Below are 21,915 nucleotides of genomic sequence, written 5' to 3'. Positions count from 1 at the left end.
GACTATAACACATCCCTTTGTGTCCAGTTCTTCTTTGGGGGGCTGTAAAACCAAGAAAGCAATGAGACAGGGGGGCTGTTTGATATTCCTAAGTTGGCCTATTTTTAAAACAGGGCAAATTTTCCTCAAAAAGTAATCACATCTCCTACATCAAATATCTTCCCCAATTAGGCTATTTCAGTGTGTCACTCCATCTGTTCTTTATACCGGGTTAACTGAACATGGCTTTGAAAAAAGATACCTTTTATCTAAAATAAAATTAACTGATGTAAGATTTGGTTTGAAAGAAAGAAAATCATCTTGTATTTAAAGTAGACCGTTCAAGGTCAGAGAGAGGTTAAACGAAGAGATGGACTCTGCATCTTGTTACGCTAGTAAATCACCCATTTCCTGACCAGCTCCGTACAACACTCACATTTGTACATTTTCTTTTTCATAAATTCTGCTTAAGATATTGATTTTTTTTAATGTTTCAAACATAATTTTGTAGTGCTGGTAACTGCCTTTGCAGTTTTATACATTTTATTGACTTGTTTTTAACTTTATATTTATGCCTTAAGGCATATTACTAAGAAGGGCGCCATTTCGCTAACTGAAGTAAGAACGAGATAGGCAGCAAATGATCAGAAAAATCAGGCCCTGGCCACTGGAGTGAGGTGCTTCTATTCCTGTAGCGATTTATTTCTCCAAAGGACTAGCGTCTAATCCCACCGATTGCTTTGGAATCTATAGTTTTCTCCACGGGACAATGTCTTCCTTTTCTACAGCCACCCTGCAGCTTAAAACTCTATTTCCCAGATGGGTTCTTTGGCCCCGTCTCCCCACAGATATGTTCTACAGCTACCTCCACGTTAGCTGCAAGCATGCTTCCCCCCGTCAGCACCACTAGGTAATCTGTCAACACAGTGGTGTCTCATCCTGACTGCAAAGTGTTTTCATTTGTATGAGTTCACTCTGGTTTGTAGCAAAAGGAAAAGATGGTTTCAAAACAAATGGAAAAATTGGAACTTTCCACCCTATCCACCCTGAAACTTTTGTCTTTCCATGAATTCACTAGAAACCAAAGGATTCAACGCACTGCAATGTAGAACAGTGAAAAGCTGGCAAGAATCGAAATGTGTATTGAAAGGCGATTGGGCGGGTAAATCATGGCCCATACAACTGCATCATATTCTGCAGAAATTACAAATAAAGAAGACAAAAAATTTAAATGACACGCCAACATGTCTGCGATAGAGCATTACATAATAAAAGAAAGCTATAAACGTTGAGATATGATACAGTCACATGTAAAAATAACACATGAAAAAATAAGGGAAATAGATACGTTTCTGCCTTCTCCTAGGTGTCTACATGGAGTTGCCATTACTTTTGTTGTAAGGAAAATTTAGATTTTTTTTTTAAAAAAAGCACACTCAGTTCCATATTTCATTTCTTTTAAATAATCACTTGGCTGAAGAAGTGCCCGCCTATCCTTTCGTCAGCTTTGATGGGTTTTGAAAGGAACAGGGATCAGTCTCATGGAGAGGTGGGATTTACGGCAGGTACAAAGGAGGGCCTCCATTTGGTGTGTCTCATCATTTGCAGCAGCCGTACAGCACACACACGGGGACAGGCGTCAACAGCTCAAGGTGAGAAGGGAGATTTGAAGGTCACTGTGCTGACATGATCAGATTAGGTGACCCAGGTCATTCCAAAGCAGGCGTGGAGAAGCTGTGACTTCTGGGAGTTAATCAATGGGGTCGCAGATGATGACCACGTGTGTGTGTGTGTGTTATAGGGACCCAGACACATGAACCCCAGATCTAGATCATTAATGACCAAACTGACCATTAACATCAACAGGAAAAGCCTGAAGTTGGCCAGCTCAGTAGGGAAAGAGTCAGGAAAGCGCTTCAGTTGGTATCTTTCCTAAACAGAGTGGTCACTGACCTGGGCCTTACCCTCCTCTTCTTAACTGGTTTCTATCTCTTCCCAGCGAAGGTTTGTCACGATCCACTACTCACTTCCCTCCCTGCAACCCAGGGTTCCCACTCCTGCCGCCAGGGAACAAATTAATTACAGACATGCATCTTTACATCTTCAGATGGCGAGCTTGGCGCTTCCGCATAGAAAGGGCTTTAAATATTGATGACAATCTCAGGACCCAGAATAACAACCTTTCTCCATCGTGTGGGATTTCAGTCCCGGGGACTCAGAGGGAAATGTCGGGTTTTATTAAACACAGAGCTAAATCAAAGGATCATACCTAAGGCAGGCATTTCGAGGGGGAAAAAATGTTTTACAGATACCCTTGCTACTTGAATCTGTTGTGAGAGATCAATTCTTATAATTTCACTCTCGGAATTACAAAAGTTGGCGGCAGACTATTTATTCACTTGTGAAAGGCAATAGATATCTTGTAAATCGTGATGTCTCCGACAATCCTTTCAGGCAGGAAAAGTCCGTGTTTTAAGTTCTGTTCATTGGAATGAGCCTCCTCTAGGACAGCCCTTGAGAGCAAGCTAAAAACCGAAGCTCTGGAGCCAGACAGCTTACAAGCTGCGAGATTTGGGGCTAGTCAACTACTAAAGATGCTTGATTTAGTTCTCTTGCCTGCAAAATAGGTATAATGACAACACCTCCTTCCCGGGCTGTGGGGAAGGATGAAATGAGGCAATTACACAGAGCCTGCGTGTGATACACTGGCAGCGTTAACCACTGTGTACAGAGTTCTCTGTTCTCTTGAATCAGAAACATTTCATTTTATAAATATGACCTTTAATTCTCTTCCTGATTTGCGGCCACTGACACTTTTTGTGGTTATAGCAACCTGTACTAGCTGTTAGATTTCAAATGATGTCTTCTCCGCCTTCAAAATGCTATATGGCATCATTCCCTCTCTCTCTCTCCAGCAGATTAATTTGGGTTTAAAACTGAGATTCCATCACTCTACTCTGCTTTGACACTGCAAATTTACAGACTGTTGGCGAAGATTATAAAAGAATAATTGCATAGACGCTGCACACTTTCATGTAACATGTCTTAGTCATTGATGGTTAGATTTCTGCTGCATTAATTCAATTTTTTGACTAAGCAAAATAAAATGTGAACACATCATAAGTAGGCCAGTGATCACATGGTTTTATGGTTAGCTGCATTTTGCTGACTATTCCAGAAGGTAGAAACATATGTTACCTTGGCGAAGTCAGGTTTCTTCTCTGTAACTTCAGACTGGAGACTTTTAAGGGCAATTTGATCGTTTGTGCTGTACTGATTGTCCCGTAATCCTAGGGAAAAGGAGATAATATTGCTACTTCTTAGTATATGAAAAGAAAAGATGGAGTGTATAATTCTATTATAAAATTTAACGTCACCTCTTCATGTATTATACTAGCCAATAATGAATCCAGTATATTCTGACCCATGATAACACCTTGTACATTTCTCCATTCATTCCATTTAGGGTCTCTGCGCTGATTATTCTTTAGTTTATTAGCTGAAATATTCCTTCTTTCATACAGTTGTTTATGTTCCCAGACTCAGTAATAATTGAATAAGTTTAGCCTTCTCACATGAACCCGTGTCTTCTGCTGAGTTCACACCCAGCAGAAGACAGAATCCCATCTATGGAGCTCCCAGCCCCACTGCAGTTAAGAATGGCTGATACACAAGACCAGCTTTCATCCAGCCTCTTAACACCACATGCTTGGTGGAGTGATGAGTGACTCAGGTACTGACATTAAAACCAATTTGGAATATCTGAGAATAATCCCGTGATGCTAATGTGAGGATAAATGAGACACTGCGGACAGCCCTCCACAGAAACATCTGCCGCAATGAGAGCCGACAATATCACCAGGTCCAGTGTGCACAGCAGTGGACTGAGACTCAGAGGACCTGGGTTCCAGTCCTGGCTCCATCATCAGCGAGCTTGATACCCAGGGACAAATCTGTGGACTACTCTACGGCATCTCCTCATCCACACACCTGCCCAATGTCCCATGGATCCCTGGATGGAGGGGCAAGTGCTCTGAAGGCAACCTGGCAGTATTATGGCCTCTGCCTGGGTGTCTTGTTGCAGAAATGTGAATCAAATTCAGGGAGTGGAACAAAGATAAGGGTCTGTGTGGCCTGGTCTCCCAGCTCAGGGTGACAATTTTGCCTCCACAATGCAGATCTTCTGGGGGGAAATGATTTTTCAAAAGTGTACAAAGAATGGCTCCCCAACTGCTAATGCTGCTGACGACACAGAAGGGATTTGAGAAAGCAGTTTTCTAAAACCTTTTTTTAAATTTAGATGTAATTTAAAGCATTTTATGGGGACAATGATATGGTATAGTATTTTCAAGTTTGAAAGGTTTGCATAGAGGTCAGGACATGGCTCAAGGGAAATTCAAAGGCCACCATTATTGACCTGTCCAAATCCTGTCAATGACTTATCGTGTTCTTGGGTGACAACAGGGCCCAGTCAGCTCCAACTCAGACATGTGGCTGTGACTTCACCTATACTAGCTATTGAGTGACAGAGACAGCCATCCAAGGTGATGTGCACAGATTACTTTCCATGAAACACAAATATGAGACCTGAAAGGTCTCCTGGGTTTCTGCACAGCCGATGTCTGATGATGAACTGACAAGAAAGCAGATGGAGGTGGCGTCTCCTGGCCCCATGGCGCTGTGGTTAAGAACTCTGGAGTCAGCACAGGATTTGGGGCTGCTGGGCCTGGGTCTACATCCCTGCTTGGCCCCAAGCTCACCTTAGTGAATGAGCCCTCACCCTCTCTGAGTTTCTTCATCCATAAAATGCAGACAAAACCACCTCTCGTCCAGCCTTGCCACTGAGGCACGGAGGGTAATGCGTGGGACGATCTGGGGTGGGGTGTGGGATTCATGCTTGATAAATGGCACCAGTTATGACTGTTCATGAGCAAGACCAAGGCAGCCCCCACCCCTGACTCAAACCCAGATGGTCACTATTATCATGGCATCAGTGGTCACTGGGCTCAGACCCCAGAGTGCCCACACCTCTAGCTACTGTGTGGCTTTGGGTGAGTTTGCTCAGCATCCTCTGGTTTCTCACTGTGAAGGAGAGATAAAAACAGTGCCTACTTCAGAGTTCCTGATAAAGATTAAGCGACCCAACTAGCCCTTAGCACAACGCCTGGAACATAACAACATGCAACAAACATTAGCTACCGGGAAGCGCCATCTTCTCTAGCAGGAAGTGGGGAGACTGCCATGATCAACAAGCAGGGGCTGTGTATCAGGTGTCCTGTGGCTGCTGGATCACATGACCCAAATATAGTGATTGAAACAACGCAAATATATCATCTTACAGTTCTGGAGGTCAGACGCCCAACATGGGTCCCCCTGGGCCAAAATCAAGGTGTGGGCTGGGCTGGGCTCCTTTTGGAGCTTCTAGAGCAGCGGTTCTCAACCTGTGGGTCGCGACCCCTTTGGGGGTCGAATGACCCTTTCACAGGGGTCGCTGGTTACTCGTATATGGGCGTATCTGCATGTGGGCCTGGAGACGGATAGAGGAGCGGTGTCTCTGCTCCTAAGACCATCGAAAATGTGTGTTTTCCGATGGTCTTAGGCGACCCCTGTGAAAGGTTGAGAACCACTGCTCTAGAGGGAAAGCCATCTCGTGGCCTTTTCCAGCTTCCAGAGGCACCTGCATTCCCTTGCTCGTGGCCCCACAGTGGCCGCACATCATCCAACCCCTGCTTTCATCGTCACACCTCCTCTCTCTGACCTTACTATCTCCATCTGCAAAGGACCCCTGTGATTAGATTGGGTCACCAGATAATCTGGATAACCTTCCCATCTCAAGGTTCTTAACTTCATCACATTTGCTAAATCCCTTCTGTCATGTAAGATAACATGTCCCTAGGTTCTGGAGATTAAGACGTGGGCATATTTCGGAAGACCATTATCACACCCATCACAGACTAGCTGAGGAGGTAGAGGTAGAGGGAGATGCATTGGATGCAATGTAGGGCCTTTAACATGATGAATATGAAGTTTATATGGCAACAAGAGAAACTATTAACAATGCAACATTTATTGAAAGAAGGGAATCAAGAACTACTGAACCGCATAATTGCAACATTAAAAAACTTATTTTTTAATGTGTGAGAGAATTCACAAAACCAGTAAAGTTGTAACTTAGAGTCAAGAGTCTATCTTATAGTGAAATTGAAGTATGACTAAAGCCATGCATGGGGGTGCCTATCACTGACCTCCAAAGACATCAGGAGATGAATTCCCAGAGTGGTTGGAAACAGAGGTTTTAGGGAAAGAAAGATCCTGACTCAAGCCCATCTCCGCCCATGAACCATTTGGGCAATTTAAGTAATTTGGGCAAGTTACTTAAATTGTCGGTCCTCGCTAGGATCTCTTCTAGAAACCAAGGCCAGGTGCAACCTGTCCTGCTTTGCCTTTTTCTGCGCTGGAGACCTTCTCCCTTCCCCACCCAGGGAAATGATGCATCCCAACTGCTGGAAAATGCCAACCTTCCTGTCTTGTTCTTGCTAACCTGCTCCAAATGCCCACCAGGTTGGTCTTGCTCAGCAATGCCATTGGGTGGGGTGTGGGTTCTGTCGCCCGATGGTGGGGGCCTCTGTCAGTGGTGACAGTTGTGTGGTCAGGTGGGAAGGGGCAGGGATTGTCTTCACCCCATGCCAGGCACTGCGCTAAGTTCTTGATATTCGTCACCCCATATTCCTCATAACCACCCTGGAGACAGCCCTCATGCTCCTTTTGACACTGAGTAATCGTCAGTGGCTCCCAGCCTGGCTCTGTGGGAGCCAGCACCTGTTCCAGGCCAGGCCACAGCCAGGGGTGACTCAGGGTACAAAGGCCAGGGCAGCTCTGTCGTTCACACTGCAGAGCACACACCAAGCCCAGACGGTCCCCGAGACCACAGCCTCTTCCCATCAGGCCTCCCTAACTCTCTCGTGGTTCTTTCTGAAGAGCACCTCTCTCCAGCATGTCCCCCCCATCCCTGCCTCGGGCTCTGCTTCTTGGAAACTGGACCTGAGACGAGCCCTATCTCATAGTGCTATTTAAGAATGGAGGCTCTCAAAGTGGGGCCCCCAGACCAGCAGCCTCAGCATCATGGGAGAGAACTTGTTAGAATGCACATTCTTGGGAACCCTGGGGTGAGCGCACCTAGCAAGTCAGAAAGCCTGGGGTAGGCGCAGCCATCTGTGCCTTATCAAGGCTTCTAAGGACTTAAACATTTGATGCAGTTTAAGTCCATGAGCACTGTTGGTCTCAGACCAATGAGCTCTTCTACAGGTGGCGAGTTTGAGACCCTAGATGGAACCATAATGCTTTAGATTCAAAACCACCCCATGGCTTTTAGAAAACCGCACCTAGGGGATCAAAATGGGGCTTTTTAACCAATGGCTTCAGTTAGAATCAAGCCATCATGAATGCCAGCTTGCTGACTTTTATTTTGAAACAGATTGAAAACCAGCTTAGTTGGCCACCCAGTCATTGCTGGTTAGGAGTCAAGGTTGTGCTGGGTGCCCGGTGCTCTGGTCTGCTGCGCCCCAGGAAGTGGTCCTTGCCCATCTCAAGGCCTCGCCTGAGAAGGTTGGAAGGACTGAACATGCTCCTGCTTCCATCAGCCGGAGCCGCTCATCCAAACCCACGCCCACCCCTCTTTGAGCACCTTCCCAGAGGCCGCAAGGATCACGAGCAACCACTGAACACATCATGAGGCCCTGAGCCAGGTTCCCTCCCTGGAGGAAGGTGTACTTCAGCGGTGGGATCCAACTGACAGGAGTTTACACAGCGCTCAGGGTGTTGGAGGCTGAGTGGAGGCTCCTCTCCAGTGGCTCGGGTGGAAGTCACAGCATTGATGCCCCTGGTCTCCATAAGCCACCGAGGGAACCCTGCCGGCCCAGGGCCCAGGAAAGGGTGGGGAAGGGGACACGGGAACGGCCTTTTCGGGAGGAGTGGATTTCAGCAAAAGTGGAGGTGGGGAGGGGAGAAGGTGGCGCAGCCCTAGCAGAGGTGAAAGGCCCAGGTGGAAACGGCTCAAGGGGAAACAGAAAAGCAGACAAGCCCAGCATCTTTGGAGAACAGCAAGTAGCACAGCGGGCGAAGCCTAGGACATGGGAACAGAGTCACACGCGATTCCCACCAGCACCCCACACTGCTTGAGTTGTCTCTACAGAGACAGCAGACTAGCAACATCACGCATCGCCTAGTGAGCCAATCCATCAAAGTCAAGTGCAGGTGATGGATTCTCCGCTTTAGTCAGTTTATAAGCTTGTTTTCATATCTCCATCGTTCATGTCAAGGACGGAGAAGGTGCGTTCCCATCCCCACTTCCTGGATGGTCAATGCCTTCCCTTGTTTCTAGCCCCAGAGGAGTAAAGCTCACCTTGAATTTCCATCATGCCTTTACCAACACCCTTAAAACAGATGTTTCTCAGAGAGAACCACTTTCAAGTCCAAATTCAACATCTCTGTGAGACATGACGCTGTTAGCTACCCAAGGCTCTGGCAAACCTTCCCGTCTCTGAGTCTGGGACAACCAGCCTTCTGACCACCTTCCTCGCTCCTGGCTTCTCTGTCTCCCCATCTTTTGTGGGCCCTGTCCTTGACCCTCCCCATTCTCCCCCTGAGACATGCCGTGGTGCTCAAATCAGTGCCAAGGAAGGACCCAGGCCTCCCCTGCGAGCACCAGCACTTAGAACCAGCTGCTTTCAAGTCGCGTCAAACTGGGCTTTTTGCAAACAAACCAACCAGCTCCTTTGCCACCCCCCACCTCCTCTTTCTCTCCCCCCAACCCCACCCGTGTCCATCATCTTGGAGAGTGGCCCAAACCCTCCCATCACCCACAATAAACATCGAGGCATCCTCCTCCACACCCTCCCTTCCCTCACCTTCCACATGCAGCTGAAAGCCCAGCGCCTGTTTCACCTGATGAAAAAGGCTCTGCTCCCTCCCATCAGTTCAATCTTCCCTCTACTGCCTGGTCTCAGCAAGGTCACAATCAAGCTGGTGACCCCACCAGCTTAGTCAGGTTCCCCCAAATCCCCTTGACACAGTGATGTGGGACCTTGTGGGGGGTCCCATGCTCCACTGAAAACTCTAATGAAAGGGACACACTCCCCTTCCCCCAGAACAGGGTCTGGGAAACGTACATGTAAAAATCTGCGAGCACGTGCAGGAAGGGGGTCCTGGGGCTCAAGGAGGCGGACCAGGAAGCTATAAAACAAGCGATCCTACTTCCTGCATGTGTCTTTGATCTTGGGCGCCTCCTTCTCAATTTTCCCACTGGGCTGACTCCTCACCCTCTGCTACCACTCAGTATCACCTCCTCTGGGGAAGGGCTTCACGTCTGCCCCTCCCCCACCCCCTCCTCCAACCCGTGCCTTCCCCTGTGTCCCCAAGTTCCTCTTCTATATAAGAATACCAGGCATTGGGTTTAAGGTCCAACCTAATCCAGTATGATCTCATGAGGACTACATCTGCAAAGACTCTATGTCCAATCAAGGCCAGGCCCACAGGCAGGAGTGGACTTGAACATGTCTTTTAGGGGACCACCGTTCAGCCCACAACAGTGCCCCCTGGCAGACTGTCACGACCATAGGTCCTTACTACACTCTTCTGTAATTATCTGTTCAGGAGTCAGTGTCCCCAAGGTGACTGAAGTCTTTGAAGCCCAGTAGCACAGCGCCTGCCCTACTGAAGACACTCACTGAATGGCGGCTGAATTGACAAATTATTTTCTGTTTGTATAAGAGGTACTATCTCAGTGGGAAAAAAATCAGAACATACCTTTCTCAGTCAGTTCGAGCATATCTCACGGGTGTTTCAGAAACATTTTACCCAATTTCAAAGGCCTTTTAATGACAAGGATGTGTTTGGCTAAATGAGCGAAGACTCGGCCACAGTTTACATCTGTAACCATCCTCAGAATGAGGCAGGCTTCCACCTTCCATCCCGGCTGAAGAGCCTCTAAGTGTTCTTCCCCCCGTGATGAAGTCACCAGAATGTTTAACGTGACAACCAGGGGAGGGGGCCGGCTGTCCGCCTTGGCGCCATGTCTCATCAGCAGGACAGAAATCATCACTTTGATGTTTCTACCTGAGGTGCCTTTGACAAGTAAAAAAAAGTTCGCACGATCATTATAAAAAGTTTTCTGCAGAGCGCTGTTAGCTGTGATAAACTTTATCTACTGCCTCCTGTCAGATGCACGCTTCTCTTGGTCCCCCGCCTTTCAGTACCGTATCTTTCACCTGGTTTGGAGGAAGCTGGCTCCCTTGCCAGGAGGCATTTTTGCTGTTGGAAAGTTTTCTGAGGATTAAAACGCATCCAGATAACATCACAACGTTAATTTGATTAATCTACTTGCAGTAGATGTTAGCCATTTTTGCAAACCGGTTCATCTAGAAAATTGGGCAACATGGTAGTCTGTTTACCATGCAAGCTATTACAAGACCAATTGGTTTTCATACAATTTAATAAAACACCTTTGACACGAAATTATAATGAACATTGTTTTGTAATTTATACCTAACCACGTTTGAGGCAGCTTATAATTAACAACAAAGATCAAAACCGGTGAAACTGTGATATGTATATATATTTTTTTGAAAAGCAGCAAGTAATGAGCTGGAGAAATCATTGAACCATAAAGCCTGGGCTGCAGATGGCATTGGCACAGGTGAATCACAACATACGGGTGAGTTTGCAACAGCCAAGGCCAAAGGGGGAGTGTGCTAAATTGCATAACTCGTTGCCTTGCAAATGAAATGCACTGTTTCATAAGGAGTTTATCCCCTGGGATAAGACACTGAAAGTGTGGTTCTTTATATAAATGGACAGCACTTTTGTAAGCAGCTTCATAAACACTGGACCAGTGTAAATTTCACTGGATAATCCCAAGGTACTTTGAGTCTGGTCAATATCGCTATTACATCATAACATTTCACGTTTATTGCATCTTCCCTGTGAGACAGATGTTGGACACAAGTGTTATCTCCCTTAATAGTTGACACAGCCTTAGCAGGAGGGCCCGGTTACCTCCCATTTTACAGATGTGGAAGCTGAGCCTGACAAAGGGACACCCACCCAGTGAGCCTCTAGCTGAGTCTGCCATGTTCATGATCACTGTACATGTAGAAACAGTAGGAACGGGGCGACACCAGCAGACTCTGATCACATCTCTGAAGCCCGAGAAAGCTGATGGAGCAGCCGAGGTTTCGGCGTCAGGCTGGGGCAACCCTTGCAGCTACCACGTTCTAATGCACTAACCTTGGACGAGGAGCGTCACCTCCAAGCCCTTTGTTTGCTCCTCGGTCAGCGAGGCACAGAGACAGGTGTTGTAGGCTGGGAACTATGAAGTGAAGTGAACAAAGGTTCTCATGGGCTCAGCACCGTGCCTGTCACACAGTGGGCTCGGGAAATTCTGCTAGGTAATGGAGATGTTTTAGAAGCCTGTCCACTAATTTTGTAACCACTTGGGCTCTGGCTGATTCCCGAGACGCCGAAATCGGAGGCGCTGTCCCTCTGGCCCTTAGCCTTTCGTGTGGCTGGAGCATGGGTCACCCCAGAGGACAGGGTAAGACTGGGTACAAGGAGTGCGTGGCAAATCTGAGCATACACAGCACTCTGTAAACCGCGAAGCCCTGCCCATCCGTCTGGCATTCACGTGATCACGCCTCAACCCCAGCTCCGCAAACATTTACAGAGAATTTAAGGTCTTTGCAGACCTGAGTCAGGCGCTGGGGTAGCAAAGATGAAGAGAGCACAGGAGTCCTTCTTGCAGAGCTCGTAGCCTCATGGGCGAATGAGACACATAGCAAGAGCTTTTACAACGCAGTGTGGATTTGGTCATCTCCTCTTACGGGCTGCCTTTTTGTAAATTGTGGTAAAATACATGTAACATTAAATTTACCATCTTAAATGTGTCTAGTTCGGTGGCGTGAAGTACATTCTCAGTGTCTCAACCATCACCACCATCCATCCATACAATTTCTTCATCTTGTAAAACTGAAACTCTATCCTTGTTAAATAATAACTGCCCATTTCTTTCTCCTTCAGCCGCTTCAAATTCCCTTCCTTTTTAATGCTGAATACTATTCTATTGTATGTACGCACCACATTTTGCCTATCCATTTATCTGCTGATGGACCCGGAGGTCGCTTCCACCTTCTGGCTGTTGTGAATAACGCTGCTATGAACATGGCTGCACAGATAGCTCTTTGAGTCCCTGATTTTAATTCATTTTTACAGGTTGTCTTTTGCCTTCCATGACGTGGTCCTATCTTGGTCTTATCTGGTACCTTCTTAGCAAACACTGGAGTCCTTTTTGTGAGAGGTGGGGCAGGGAAAAGAGAGACGTGTGGGTCTTTCTAGTACTCATCTCGACGGCATCTTTAAAAAATCATCCGTCCTCCCTTCGCACCCACACTCAGAGGAGGGGAAAGGGAGCGGGTCTTGTTGTCAGTCCCTGACAGAGGTAAGCGGTTACACACAGGTGGTCTCTGTCAGGTAACCCAAACATCTTCAAGGCGGGCTTCAACAGACAAGGGAGAAAACGCATCTCCCTCCCCCAAAAGATTCTGCCAGCTGGGATGCAGCCGGCCAGAAAAAAGCAGGGCCTGGGCAGCAGGAGCGCGAGTTCTGGGTTCCCAGCGACACGTATCCTTGCCCGAGCAGAAGGCCTGGGCAGCAAGAAGGCAGTGGGAGAGGCTGAAAACATGTTTTTCTCCTTTCTTTTGGCTCTCAAAGGGACACAGCACAAGACGGTGGGGAGACAGCAGATGGACAGCAAGGACGTTGGGCTCAGATCCCTTCTGGCCACTCCACTGTGACCTTGAGTAGGTCAGCTCGTCTCCTGGGCTCAGCACCCCCGTGTCTATGACATGAGGAGCATGTGGGGGCCTGCATGGCTTCCAGGATGCCGTCTAGCTCTGCCATGAGGTCTTGTGCTGTGACGGCTGGGCCGTGAGGCGCTGGGAGCGTTTGCGGGAAGGTGAGTGTGGGAGAGTGACGTCCCCTTTAGCTCGCTTCTTTCCTAAGGCAGAAAACGGCATCATTTTCACCATTATGTACTCTCTTCAAGGGTCATCAAACTCACTGAACAAGAATCATTATCATCTTGTATTGAAAGTCACGGGCTGGTTTGACTTCAGGGGTGACCATTTCTACCTTTGCAGGGGGGTGGCGGGAAATTGGCCCTGTGCTATGGACAACGGTGACCAGCACCCCCCACCCCAAATGCTATCTATATTGCAACAGGATCCCTCCACTCCTCAGACTCATGACCTAGGCAGCTTTCTGTCGGACGATGGATGATGAATTATTTGCTTTTCACTCAGGGCTGGATAACGACCAACACACAAGGAAGAAAAATGGGACACCTTTGAAAATTCCTGCACAGGAACCTGGAGCCATGTCCTGCCCAGCTGCAAAGCCACACGTGCCAGTGAGACCAAGAGCAACTGTCAGCTCAGGGTTCATCATGTAAACAAGCTGCGCAAATATTTTCACGAGGTGTCCGCATGGATTTCCTGTCCTTCACCAGGATCAACAGGACTCTTGTGTGTGGGCCTGTGTGGCTTCTTGTTCCTCGTCGGTGCGGCTGACTTGGCTGCAGCTGGGCTGGAGCCTGAAGCAGGAGCCCACAGGGATGACAGGCTTTGCCACGGGCTGGACAAATGAGGTTGGTGCAGTGTCTGAAAGCTCCAAGTCGTAAATCTCTCATTATAGGAGCCATTAGCCACGCATGGCACACCGGGGGTCTGCGGAGAGACCTCTGTCTCCAGGGCAGATCTGAGAGCTCAGCATTCGAGGGAAAAGCCAGCCTCAGAGATGCTCACGTATACACCGCCAGGGCTCTGTATCCGACTCAGAAAACCAAACGGCCTCTCCACACCTCATCAGCTGTGCTGGACAGTTGAGACAAGGTTGCTATTCTCTCCTGTTGCATTTTTTGTTTGTTTATTTGTTTTGTTGTTGTCATTTACTGGAGCAAAGATCCTAGCACTCCATGTCTTCTACTGGTCCCTTCCACTGTAACAGACCCTAAGCTTAGGCAAAAACCAGGGAAACTGTCCCCAGAAATGTGTACGCACGTAAGAATTGAAGGCTCCCTTACATATTGGCTGGTCCACACCTGCCAGTCTACAAAAAAAGGAGACAGAGGCTCAGAGAGGGGTTGTCAGAGAAGCTGCCAGCTGGAGTGGCAGAGTCAGGCTCGCTCAGCAACATAACGAAGGCCCCAGATCGCGGGGGTCTCAGTCAAGTTATCTTCTAACCACATCCTGTCTAGCTGGGCTGGGCAGCTGGTTCTCTCTCTGCAGTTGAATTTTTTTAATAACAGCTTTATTGAGATATTATTCACATACCATAAAGCTTACCCTTTAAAGTGTACAATTTAAGGGTTTCTGCACATTCACAAAGTTGTGTAAACATGATCTAATTCCAGAACATTTCGTCATCCCCCAAAGAAGCCCCACGGCCATTACCTGCCATCTCCCCCTCACCCCAGTCCCTGGAAACCAGTAATCCATGTTTCCTGGATTTGCCTATTCTGGGCATTTCATATACGTGGAATTAGGCACTATGAGGGCTTGTGTGTCTGGCTTCTTCCCCTGAGCACCTTGTAGTCAAGGCCCATCCATGCTGTAGCGTGTCACGATTCCACTCCTTTCTCTTTCTGAATAATATTCATTTTGCGTTCATCTTCATATTGTGTGGGTAGACCACATATTGTTCATATACTCATCAGCTGATGGGTATTTGGGGTGTTTCCACTCTGGGGTTCTAATGGACTTGCCACTACGCATATCTGTGTGCCAGGTTTTATGAGGACATAGGTTTACCTTCTCATGGGTTCAGGCCTAGGAGTGGAACTGTTGGGTCCTGTGGAAACACCATGTTTAACTTTTTGAGGAAATGTCCAACTCTTTTCCACTGTGGCTGCACCATTTTACATTCCCATTGGCAATGTGGGGGGGTTCCAGTTTCCCCCCAGCCTTGTCAGCACTTGCCATTGCCCATGTATTTTATTACAACCACTACAGAGGGTAAGAGGCGGTATCTCATGATGGTTTTGATTTGCATCTCCTGGATGACCTATAATGTTATGCCTCTTGCCATGTGCTTACTGGCCACTTGGCTATCTTCTTTGGAGAAGTATCTATTCAGATGTTTGCTCATTTTTAAATTGAGTTATTTGTCTTTTTATAGACGCTCTAGGAAAAATCTGCTTAAGGATGCATCCCTCCCCCCCCACCCCACCCCAGCTCAGCGAGTGAAAGGGGCAACAGTGATTGTCAGACTCCTGTAAGGCAGTGTCTCATATCTGTGTACTTCAATGATAGTGGCGTTCCTGCATAGAGGCTAAGGGAGTGTTCTTTGGTGTCCCACAGACATGGACTTGAACCTAACTTGACTGCTTAGAAAGTTTGTCACTTTGACCAAGTCGTCTAACTTCTCTATGCCTCAGTTTCCCCATCTGCAAAACAAGGATCATGATATTCCATTTCATTGGATTATTATGAGAGCTAAGAGAGAAGACACACTGAAAATATTTATCTTGTGGCTTGGCATATAGGAAGTACCCAATCAAATGTATTTCTTTGTTGTCCAGCACACATTTACATGGCATCATCCATGGGTCAGGCACTCATCTGGACACCAGAGTCACAAGTAATGAGCAAAATAAACAGAAAATATCTGCCTTTGTGGAGTTTATATGCAGTTTGCCATTCTAGCAAAAGTTCATGGTGCTAGTTATTATAATTCAACATTTTTATTCTTGGTTGCAGAATAAGTACCGCTCATCAGAAACCAAAATCTAGAATGATAAGATAAAGGAAGTTTCACTAATGAACTTGAACTTTAGCGAGAGACAAAGCATTAGCTTCAGTAATTACAGCTCCTGCCAGCTCCGCAGCATGGCCATTTGTTCCTCTGTACTTACAGAGAGACATAAAAGGGACACCACTGGCAGTGGGGCCACCAGCTTTCAGGAATGTAAAAAAAGGAGCGAACACCAAGATTTAGCATTTTTAAGGTTTCTCGGCAAAGAGAGGAATAACGTACTCTTACTGATCTGGGAGGGGTTTAGAAGCACAGAACAGATAAGTGAGACAAAAGGTGGGTTAAAGAAGTAGATGAGAGGAGTGCTTGGGAAGAAAAAGCATGAACGGCAGCTCTTGCTGCTTGAAAAACAGGCCCAGCCCGACTGGACTGGGTGGAGCTAAACGTGAAACGGAATGAAGACTAAAACTGATGCTCTCAAGAACTCTCCTGCGGACTGGGAGCAACACCCACTTGAACAAATGAGCTTGCAGGGTCATGGGAAACACTGCTATATCTAGAGGTCAGTACATCTGGGGTGGAAACACACTAAACTGACCTGCTCCCCCATGGACTAGCCATGGACATGAACAGGTTACTTACCTTCCCTTGGTTTTCTCATCTGCAAAATGGGTCCAGCATTTCTGACCTCATATAGCAGGTGAGACTCTCAAGTCTGTTTAAAAGACGATTCCGACCACCTGGGATGCGAGGCTTCCAGCAGAACCTCACTGCTGATTCCCAGCTTATGGTGGGGTTCTCTGAGAAGCCCAGAGGACAGCAGCCTGTTTGTGTGTATGAGAGGACAGTCAAACCGAGTTAGAGGGACATCTCAATAGGCTGCTATTGGGAGAAAGACAGACATGCAAATAGTCACAGGAATCTGCCCTATTAGATAGCAAATTTTACTTTAAAGATGTCAGAAAACAGGAAGACTACTATAGGAATAAATAAAATCAGACTAGAGGAAAAATATAAGAAACCCAGAGACTCTCACATATATGGAAATGTGAAAAATAAGGCAGTGATATGCATTTATTGCAGATATCCACAGTATGTCAGTGGATATCTGCAATCAAAACAAAATACAATTAGTTAGTTGGCATTATTTTGAAAACTAAAATGAGTTCCTTCCTTCTTACCAGACCCACAAATCAACTGCAGATACTCTAAAAACTTCAATATGAAAGGCAAAACTTTAAAACTGTTAAGAGAGAAAACAGTTAATATTTTTATGATCCTGAGCATGAAAGGATATCTTTAAAATGCCTCCAAAGCAAATATTACTAAACAAAAGTTTGATAAATTCAAGTATTTTTTAAAAAAATTTCTGACTATCAATAGATGTGATAAAGAGAGAAGGTAAGTAAAAAGATATTTGTAATCCATATAATAGACAAAGGATTAGTATCAAAACTAATTTTATTTATTTATTTATTTTAATTTTATAATTTTTTATTAGCTGAGCCATCCTGCCACCTGTTGGCAGCTCAGCTCGGGCCGGGACTCGAACTGCTGTTACTCAGAGCTTGCACTCTTGAGCGAGCTCTTAACCAACTGAGCCACTCAGCTGGCCCCAAAACTAATTTAAAAAACGCATGTAAATTATTTTGAGAAAGACTAGCAATGCAATGAAAAAAATAGTCACAGAACAGACATTTCCCAGAAGAGGAATGGTCACTGAGCAGCGGAAAAAGTATTCAGCCTCATTAGTGAATTGAGGAATGAAAATCAAATCACGATAAAAGACCATTTCACACCTACCAGACTGGCAAAGTATCTACAATACCAAATATGGTGAAGACATGGGGTATGGCTGTTGAGCGTAAATGGACAGAGCCACTGTGAAAAGTGACCTGGTGAAGTGAAGATGAGCAATTTGCTCGTATTTATAGCAATTTATTAAAATCTCACACTGATTATAAGATGTACCATTATTTTATTATGTATCACCAAGAAAAGAATAGCTTGTAATTATACTCTAAGATGCCATTCATTTTAATACACATTCTGATTTCAGATATATCAAAACATTAAAAAATACATTTTAGAATAAATGAAATATGGTATGTATGTAAAAGAAATTTATGCACATTTGCCCTGAGATATACAAGACTTTCCATAGCATCATTGTTTTTAATGGCAAAAAAAAAACAAAAAAAACTGAAACAAACCAAACTGTTCTTTGACAGGAGAATTTATAACTAAATTGCGAGGTAGTCAACCATCCAGCAATGTAAATAAATAAACTATAGCTACACGCATTAACATGGATGGCAAAAAGCAGAAATCGGTGAAACAACAGGTAAAACAAACAAACAAACAGAATAAAATGAACAAAGCCAAAAGTAGGTTCTTTGGGGTGGGGAGAAAAATCAACAAAATCATTCAATTCAAAACACATACAAGTAATCGTTATCAGGAATAAAAAAGGTGTTTTTCCTACAGAGTTTACAGACATGAAAAGGTTAAAGAAATATTATGAGTAAATTTTACGTGAATAAATTCAACAGCACAGAAAAATGTACAAATTGCTTAAAAATATAAAATCGACACAAGACAAAACAGAAAATCTTGAGAGTCCTATTGCTATTAAAGGAATGAACTCATCATCAAAAACCTCCTTATATAGAAAACTCCAGGCCCAGATGGTTTTACTGGAAACAGAGAAATGAGAGTCTGGAATCGAATAAAACAGTCTATTTGGAAGAAAACCAACCCTTAGACCAGGCAGCCCACAGACATATCTGGGAAAGATAAATTCTATCAAAAATTTAAGGAAGAAATAATGCCAACACTACAAAACTCTTGAGAATAGAGGTGGCTAGCATAAGCATAATGGGAAAACCTGACAATGACATTACAAAAGAAAGAAAGAAAGAAAGAAAGAAAGAAAGAAAGAAAGAAAGAAAGAAAGAAAGAAAGAAAGAAAGAAAGAAAGAAAGAGGAAGGGAGGGAGGGAGGGAGGAAAGAACATTACAGATCAATATCCCTCGTGAACATAGGCCAATAGCTCTCATCTTCGGGTGATTTTGGCCCACAGGGGACATTTGGCAATGTCTAGAGACACTTTTGGTTGTCATGACTTGTTGAGAGGGGCGTGGCACCACTGGCAGCTATGGGGCCAGGGATGCTGCTAAAATGTCCTCCAGTGCCCAGGACGGTCGTACCACAGGGAGCCATCCAGCTCAAATGTCAGCCGTGCTGGAGCTGAGAAACCCTGACAGACGCAAAAATTCTTCACAAAAGGTTAGGAAATAGAATCCAGCAATACAGAAACAGGAGCAATTCGTCCTGATCACGTTGAATTGATCCCAGGAATGGTCCTGAAAAACTGGATGTGCAGCTGGGGGGAAAACAAAACAAAACAGTGCACCTCACACAACTCATAAGAACTAATCTAAGACTATCACAGACCCGACCCTGAAATTAAAACTATAAAACTTTTAGAAGAAAACCCAGTAGGCTATCTTTGTGAATGAGGAGCAGGCAAAGTTTACTTAAGCAGCAACCGGAAAACAGTAACCATAAAAGAAAAAAAAAAAGATAAGTTAAACTTCAAAGTTAAAAACTTCTGTTCATGAGGAGAAATTAAGAGAAATGAAAAAGCAAACTACAGATTAGGATAAAATATTTGCAAACCATATTTCTGTCAAAGGACAGATGCCTGAGGTATAGAACAACTGCAACTTAATAAAAAGACAAACAACCCAGTATCAAGTGGAATTACCAAGTAGTGAACTACTGTCATTAGGATGAAAATAACCCATATTTGGTTGGTTGCCTGAGACACAGGGTCAGCCCACCCCCACACCCAGGAGACCAAACTTCCTGTTGTATGTAACTGGGTCCTGGAGTTAGGATGGACTGCCTCCTTTCTCAGATGTGTCTACAGGCCGCCTGGGCGAAGGTTGGTTTCCTACCTCCTCATCCCATCCCAACTGCCACGTCTCTAACTTGGCCTACGGCTCTGTCTGCCTACGGTGGGTAGCTATGACGTCCTCTTGGTGGTCCCGATGCCCGTCGGTGAGCTGCCTCATTGCAAATGCCGTCTTTGCAGAGGCCAGGCAGGCGGGACTCTGAGGTGGCCCTCCCAGGGGCTGGCCTCGCAACTGCATCTTTGTCCCACTGCTCAGTGCTTCCTTTGGCCCCAGGGACTCAAAGACAACCCCCTTGAGCTCTCTGAGATTTGGCCTGGGGGCTTTACTGGGCTTGGTCAATGTGGGGTCACCCCAGATTGACCCCCAAATAATGGGGTCAGGGCTCATATGCAGAGTAAGCACAAAGAAAGTGTTCTCTAAAAAAAAAAAAAAAGCTTTCCACCACATTGCTAAGCCTCACAGAAACCTAGCAGGACCCCCGACAGTGGAGTTCTGGGGTTTTCTCTCAGCTTCATAGGTACTATTCACATAGGTTTATGCTTAAACTCTTCCCAGTCATATCTTACAGATTTCAGCTCTGAAAACTTTAGGTCAAGGTAATAGCTTTCCGAAACATAGAAATAAGTCCCTTTCAACACAGGGGAAATCTGCCTTATCATTTAAGGCCCGTTCTCAAAGTATTGGGCTGTTGGAAAAGTCATGATGTATTTTTTCTCTGTTTTTCGCTGCAAAAATGCGTCATGACTTTTCCCACAGCCCAATAGATCCCTCTGCAAGCTTTCGCCCCCAGAAGAAACACAGCAGTGTTGTTTCCAGGGCATTTTCCATGTGCGACTGTGCTGGTTAGCAGCTGCCCCCCAGGATTGTAACCTCCTGGGGCAGGAGCCTCCCCACTTCTCTCCCCACCGCCTAACCTCGTGCTGAGGGAGGGAAAGCAATGAGGAGCGAACTTGGACTCCGGAGGACCTACCGCCAACTCTGACGTCAGCAAAGGCAACCTCTCCGAGCCTGCTTCCCATCTGTGACGGGAGAAGCACACACTCCCTTAGTGGACCTGCTTCCTGCATGGAAAGCCCTGAGCACAAGTGTCTGGCGCGTGGCAGAAGCTGAGATACGGCAGCTGCCAGTAAGTATAAGAGCTAATTAAATGTTTGCTGCACCAGGCTGAATGACAAGTGCTGGCTCTCCAGGGGTGGCCCCCATCCAGAATGTCCACATGGCACCTTGCCTCTGAAGCCAGCATGCCCGGGAGAGCTGGGGCCAGATTGGACCAGGGCCCCCAAGCTATATCTACACAGAAAGAGGGCGGAGGGAATGCACTGAGCCCCTGTGACAGGGACGCCTCTGCTTTTCGCCCTCCCCTAACACTCGCTCAGAGCTCTCAGCCACAGCTTCTCCCTCCCACTGGGGAGCTTCCTGCCTCTCCCCACGGATCAGTGTCCCCAGAGAAGAACACCCCCAGTGCACACCCAGGGCGCGTGTCCCACCCCACCCATGAGCCCTCGGGGCTACCTGCTGTGCAAAACCCAGGTCGGTTCAGTTGCTTCTGCTCTGGGCCTCCAATGTAGGCCTCAGAACTCCTACTTCCTGTGCCCAAACGGCTTCTCTGGTTTTGTCACTTGACAATTCCAGGCATCTCCTCTCTGCCATTGCATTTTCTTTGCTGTCACACCTGCCTTTCTCCCCTGGGCCTGCTCTTACAGGTGGAAATGGGCATTTTTCTTTCCAAGCCTCTCAGTCCTTTAGATCTGCCCGGAAGGTGTTCTGCCAAACAAAAGCTATTGCCGTATTTGGGGTGCACAGGTCCTCCTGTCATGGGGGCACCACTGGTATAAACCAAGGTCCACGACACACATCCGACTCTTTCCTGGTCTATGGAGGCAGCTTTTCTACTTCTCTTTCACTCCCTGAGGAAGAAAGATGATAAGGCCGCCGGCCCATACCACCTTCATCTTTCTCCAAAGAATGTCACAACTCCTAGAATGAATTCCAGGTTTGGCGGTTGGTGCTGGTTTTACTCTGCTTGTTCCTACGCCCTCAGCAAGTGGACAGAAATTGGGGGGGCGGGGGAGCGGGTGGATTTGCAAACAGGGTAAGCCTCCATGCATCTCACACCCACACCGTGGGAACGTGGCGCCGCTTTCAACACCCCAGCGGGGTCCGCACACAGCTGTGCCCCCTGGCGAGTCTCCATGGAAGCCACGGTCACCCCCAG

The 21,915-nt window shown here is 46.4% G+C and overlaps 1 protein-coding gene across 1 annotated transcript in view; it reads right to left on the bottom strand.

The window, feature by feature from the left end:
- CUNH10orf90 (chromosome unknown C10orf90 homolog) overlaps window positions 1–21,915 on the bottom strand; it is a 199,934-nt gene that overhangs the window by 60,345 nt on the left and 117,674 nt on the right. The window contains exon 3 of the mRNA XM_019654187.1: window positions 3,178–3,269. Coding sequence (XP_019509732.1) covers window positions 3,178–3,269 — 92 coding nt within the window. The remainder of the gene's footprint in view (window positions 1–3,177; window positions 3,270–21,915) is intronic.

The sequence above is a fragment of the Hipposideros armiger genome, unplaced genomic scaffold (genome assembly GCF_001890085.2).
Source record: "Hipposideros armiger isolate ML-2016 unplaced genomic scaffold, ASM189008v1 scaffold_216, whole genome shotgun sequence".
Classification (NCBI taxonomy): domain Eukaryota; kingdom Metazoa; phylum Chordata; class Mammalia; order Chiroptera; family Hipposideridae; genus Hipposideros; species Hipposideros armiger.
Note: the sequence above shows the minus strand (reverse complement) of the source record. Positions and strands in the feature narration are given on the sequence as shown.